This window comes from Hyposmocoma kahamanoa, unplaced genomic scaffold (genome assembly GCF_003589595.1).
Source record: "Hyposmocoma kahamanoa isolate Upper Pololo Valley unplaced genomic scaffold, ASM358959v1 151807, whole genome shotgun sequence".
NCBI lineage: Eukaryota > Metazoa > Arthropoda > Insecta > Lepidoptera > Cosmopterigidae > Hyposmocoma > Hyposmocoma kahamanoa.
Window position 1 is genome coordinate 1 of NW_020653537.1, and position 6,114 is coordinate 6,114.

General features: G+C 34.5%; 1 protein-coding gene and 1 long non-coding RNA gene across 2 annotated transcripts; one reads left to right on the top strand and one right to left on the bottom strand.

The window, feature by feature from the left end:
- The first annotated feature begins 162 nt into the window (after positions 1–162).
- On the top strand, positions 163–1,002 carry LOC113240557. Its single transcript, XM_026477891.1, has one exon. The coding sequence runs from the start codon at positions 163–165 to the stop codon at positions 1,000–1,002; it is 840 nt and encodes a 279-aa protein (XP_026333676.1).
- Positions 1,003–1,226: 224 nt separating this feature from the next.
- Positions 1,227–5,188, bottom strand: LOC113240556. Its single transcript, XR_003311254.1, has 5 exons — positions 5,161–5,188; positions 4,974–5,024; positions 2,910–3,095; positions 1,977–2,186; positions 1,227–1,907 (listed from the first exon to the last, which is right to left on the bottom strand). It is a non-coding gene; the product is annotated as an uncharacterized LOC113240556 (long non-coding RNA).
- Between the last annotated feature and the right edge of the window lie 926 nt (positions 5,189–6,114).

Here is a 6,114-nt window from a genome sequence, read left to right on the forward strand (position 1 = left end):
GTTTGAGAACGTGCTCCCAAATGTCAATATAGCGTCTTAGCGTGAACATTCGCTCTGGGAAAAAAAGCGCGGGAAACTTCGACCTGAACGACGCGATTTTTTATTATAAATTTTTAAAATCATATATTGTTCGTTAAATAACTTTCTTCAAACGGCTTTACGATGGGGAAGCGTAAGAGGAAGAAGGGAAAAGACGGAGAAGAAGAAAGCCGACAAAACACAGATTCGGACAACGACTCCATATCCTCCACCAGTACCGCTGCAAATAAATACGAACCTTTCAGAGTACTGAACTATACACGTAGTTACCCTGAAAATGGGGGTAACTTCGAATATATAGTATTTTTTGAGTCCACAGATCCCGGGAAACCGATAGGCGACAGGGACATGATGGGTATGTCCACTTCCCTAAAAAGGTATAATAAGGGAGTTAAACAATTGGTAAGAATTAACAAATATAAAATAGGAGTCATATTTGAGCGAGCTTCGTTTGCTAATGCTGCCCTCACAAACACCAAATATTTGGATTCATATAAAATGAAAGCGACAATTCCTGCAGGAGCCACAGAGGTGACAGGAGTCATCTCACACGTTCCAATCAATCTATCGAACCAAGAAATATATGACACCATCTCCAGTACAAAACACATAGTACAAATAAGACGTTTTATGAGACGAAATAAAGTTGACAATGATTTTCAGATTACTCCTACCCTAACCGTGTCCATTACCTTTTCCTGCCCAGTCCTGCCAGAATCCATAGACCTCAACAGTTGGCGTTTTGATGTAAAACCCTACATCCCACCAGTGAAGCAATGCCTACGGTGCCTCAGGTATGGTCACATTGGCAAATTTTGTAAGAACTCAGAAAGATGCTCAGTATGTGGAGGCAACCACAACTTCAAAACATGTACGATAGACACTAAAGACGCTACCTGCTTACATTGTCAGGGTCGGCATATAGCTATATCGAAGGAGTGTCCAGTAAAATACAAAAATTAAAACAAAACACAGATTTGTTTCAAAAGAGAGCATATTCCGCAGTAGTCAATGAAAAGTCATTTCCCTCCCTACATAGAAAAGTTTCACAAACTGATCAATTTATTTCCCTATTAAACTCAGAAAAAATTTTAGACATTTTATTAAATTCAATAGTTAAATTAATATCCCTCAATAAATTGAATCAAAAAGAAATCAATTCAAAATCCATCAAAGATATCCTCATAGAGACATTTAATGTAGAAAAACAAAATAACATATTACACTAATGGACAGTCTGAACATAGTTCAATGGAATGCTCAGAGCTTAATGTGCCATAGACATATTTTTTCACAATTTTTATATGAGAACAATATTCACATTGCAGTAATTTGTGAAACGTGGCTAAAACCACATCACAAAATAAGATTTAAAGAATATAACTTGGTTAGGTTAGATTCAGGCAACACTCATAATGGTGTAGCCATACTAATTCACAATAAATTAAATTACACTAGTATACAAACAAAATATGATGATTCACTTCAAAATATTGCTATTAGATTAAAATATTGTAATAAAGAATTATCTATAATAAGTCTATATAGTCCAGGTAATTGCACTCTTCAGTTTTCAAAGAAAAAGTTAAATAATCTCATCCGTAATATTCCGGAACCAATATTTCTAGCAGGTGACTTTAATGCCCACCACCTGCTTTGGGGATGTTCATCTATCGATGCTAGGGGTCGTGACATCTATGAAAGTTCAGATGAAAATGGTTTGGTCATACTTAATAATGGACATCCTACAACTGTTGGCTCACACATTTGGCAGCCCAATGCCTTGGATTTAACCATTGTTTCGCCTTCTTTGGCTCTTAATTCTGACTGGATAGTAACTGATGACCCACTTGGTAGCTTTCATTTACCTGTAATAACAAAATTATTAATTAAGGACAATTCTCATGATTCTGTACCTAATTATCAAAACAATATACCTTTTCCTCATCATTTAAGTAGTAGAAACATTGATTTTAAAAAATATACAATGGTGTTAGATAGTTTGATGTCAAACCATAACTTCGACCTTTCCAATCCATTAAAGTCATATTCAGAATTAACTGCCATTATTAATGTAACTGCAGAACAATCTACTTTAATTCAACACAAGTGTGCACCTTCACATATATATCACTCCTTGACAAAACCTAAAAAACAAAGGATACCTTTGGCTTGGTGGAATCAAAACTGTGCAAATGCTGTAAAAGATGTCAAACAAACATACTTAAATTTTAAAGCAGATCCAAGTGAAGTAAATTACTTGACTTTTAAACAAAAACAGGCACAAAGGAAACTGATTTTAAATAATGAGAGAAAATTGAGCTGGTATTCTCTAACTGAAACATTCAACAGAACAACTCCTTTATCATATATCTGGTCTATGATGAGAAAATTTAATAAGAAACCCAAAAGCACTAATGTCATAACCAACATAGACTTGATCAATAATTTTCTTAAGAAATATACACCAGACACCGTTGAGTCTCCATTGAATTTAATTGAACAGTCTGTACCAGCTTCTCACTCTGAATACTTAACAAATCAGTTTACACTAGGGGAGTTTAATGCAGCGATATCTTCACGGAGAGATACAGCTTGCGGACTTGACGGTATTCCATACAAGATGTCAAAGTTATTGGCCTGTATGATTCATAATTATCCTTATCCTTATCTGGTTTAAGTGCAGGGATGAGACAATCTGTTTTCCACTGTGTTGGTATTAAATCTGTAGCCCATAGAGAATTATAAATATTCAGTATTACTTTTCTAGAATCTATACTGGCATACTTTAGCATCTTGTATGGGGAAAATATTTGAACAACTTTTAAAACAGAGATTAGAATTCTATATAGAACATAATAATATATTACCCTCTAACCAGTTTGGTTTTAGAAAAGGTAGATCTGCTAGAGAGAGTATAACTCATCTTCAATTAGATATTTTTCATTCTTTTAAACAACACAATACATTGTTCGCAATTTTTTTCGATATCATCGGTGCGTTTAATAATGTCAATCTTCACATACTGTCAAAAGAGTTAATGTTGCTAGGATTACCTAAAAAAATCGTACTATGGATTTTTAAGTTTTTGCATGGACGAGAAGTTTATGCCAAGGTTAAAAATTATCTGATTGGCCCCAGAGAATCTTTTAAAGGTGTATGTCAAGGTGGGATATTAAGCCCTTTAGTGTTTCTGTTGTATATAAACAAGCTCAACTATGTTTTGGGTTCAGAAGTAAGCAACCTGCAATATGCTGATGATCTTGTGGTTTATTCCTCAGGCTCAGATTTACAATTGACTATAAACAAATTAAATCTTGCTTTAAGTAAATTAAATAATTATTTCAAATATTTAAACTTAGACATAAATGCTGATAAGACCAAAGTAGTTATTTTTAATGGAGTGGGCATTAAACGAAAACATTACAAACTTTTTTATAATAATTTAGAATTATCTTTTGCAGACTCCGTAAGATTTTTAGGTGTTACTTTTATGAAAAACATGTCCTGGAATAAATATGTCGAGCACATTACCGCACGAGCTTCAAAGGCATTAAATATTTTAAAATCATTATCATCAACCTATTGGGGTTCAGATCCCAAAATACTATTGAATTTGTATAAGTCTTTAGTACGCAGTCACTTCGAATATGGTTTCCTTTGCTACGCATCAAATGATAAGTTGGTCCAGAAATTGGATATTCTCCAGAACCACAGCTTAAGAACTATTACAGGTGCTTTCAGAACTACTCCAATTAATTCCTTGCAGGTGGAATGTAATGTTCCCCCTTTAATCCTGCGATTTAAATATCTAAAATTTAATTTTCTTCTCCATTTATGTTCGTTAGATCCAAATCTTCTTTTAAAAAAAATATATAATTTATATAATTCCTTTTCCTTTCGTGAACTATCTTCTTCCGTTCCGTTATCTGCCCCGTTTATTCTTCATGACTTTTTATACATAAATGAAATAAAACTGCGCAATAAACTATATACAAGTGAACAGAACTGGACTTGTTTTAATGGAAGCTACGAAAGCAAATATATTACCATCCCTATTCACATTGACCTAAACTTGAAAACCAAAGAAGAAATATATCAGAAAATTTTCACTTTTAAAGATTTGATACCAATTTACACGGATGGTTCAAAGTCGGCATTTACCTCTTCATTTGCTTTTTACGTACCACATTTAAAATTCGGTTACGGAGAGAAGCTAACAGAATGTTTTAGTATCTTTTCTGCGGAATCTCTGGCTATTCTTAAAGTTCTCCAGTTTATAAAACAAAGCAAACAAACTAACAGATGGCTTATTGTGACGGATAGTATGAGCGTCTTAAAGTCTCTACAAAGCACAACTATGAATAGCAAAGTTAATTTTATTATTTACGATATTAAGGAAATGTGGTTGCAACTACGTAATGACAACATTCACGTGCAATTTATGTGGACACCGGCGCATGTAGGTGTGAGAGGCAATGAAAGCGCAGATTTCCTTGCGAAAACAGCATGCAACTTCAATGGATGCCAGGACACTGATGAGGGCACCACTGTCTCATATGGTGTCCATTATACAGACCTAATATCCAAGATCAAGAAAGATATCCTCTCTGAATGGTTTACTCGTTGGAACGATATTAAAATACGTAAAGGTTCTTGGTACGCTTCAATTAATCAAGATATTGGGAAAAAACCTTGGTTTTCCAAATCACAACAATACAAAGGAAGAAAATTTTATACTGTTATATCTCGTTTACGATTTGGCCACTGTCGCATCAATGCTCATTTACATAGGATGAAAATAGCCCTGTCGCCTAAATGCACAGAATGCAACTTAGACTTTGATCAAACACTGGACCATATAATATTTGACTGCCCCAATTATAATATTCAGCGCTTAGCCTTAATTGATAAGCTAATATCTATTTACCAACCTTCGAGTCCGATCCCGCGCGGTACTCAAGAACTTCTCAAGAATCCTGAAACTTACAATCATATTTATAATTTCATTTGTTCTACAATAGAAGATCTTTAGAATGGATTTTGCATTAATCGGAATTGTCGATCACTGGACTTGACGAACACTCGGAGTTGAAATTTTAACCGGAATTGGAACTATACCCTGACTTGACCACCGAAGACGAGGCTTATCGCCTTTAAAATGTATAATGAAATGAAGACTTGGCGTATGCCTTTATTTTTCACCAAAAAAAGAATAATGTACCAAGACTTGGCTGTATGGTGTAAAACCTTTGCCTTTTCCTTTATGGAAAGAAGAAGAAAAAAAAAAACATTCGCTCTGGACCTTTTGGAGGGAAAAGTGTCGTTTTTATTTTGACTTTCAATTATTTCGTGAAATCTAGTTTAAAGTGGAATAGGATAGTGCTATTGTGCCTTTATCGAAGATTAAAACGCGAAATTATACGAATCTCGACCTAAAATACCCATATCGGCCCGTTTTAAGGAATCCCGAGCACAAACTAAAAATACAAGACAGACGGTTAAGTCTTTGGAAAGACAATGTCATAGTAGTGGGGTATGATGCGACGCGGAGGCGGCGAGGAATGTGCTATAGATATTCATTGATAAATTTATGCAATATCTCACTTGCACTTTGAAATTTGTTCATTATCAACTCTTTTGTTCCTTTTACACCTTTCATATAGTTATGTGTAGTATTGTAGTAAAATAGGGACGCCCTCTAATCGATAAAACCGGTGTTAGAGCTGTGCCATACGATTAAAGTATAGAATATTTTTCCGGATTTTGTACGCTCAGGTTCTGGAGATACAAAAATTTTAGGAATGGGGATTAAAATGAGTAAGAATGACTTTTATTTATTTATTTAATACACAGATACTTATACATTAATATATCTTATACCGAACTTAAGTAACAATTTTTATATTTTAATAATACCAATTTCTACGGCTAAAATGTGTACGTGTACCAATGAAATGGCCCCTCTGATGAGGGGGAACAGCGCCCGACCTAGTACATACGATAATGTACAATTTCCGCGCTGTTCCGTGCGACTCAACCACTACTTGGATATAGCTCCGCCCGCATATAATA

Bases quoted from the DNA above. Each gene is read 5' to 3' on its own strand.
- LOC113240557 (XM_026477891.1), top strand. From the start codon at position 163: ATGGGGAAGCGTAAGAGGAAGAAGGGAAAAGACGGAGAAGAAGAAAGC.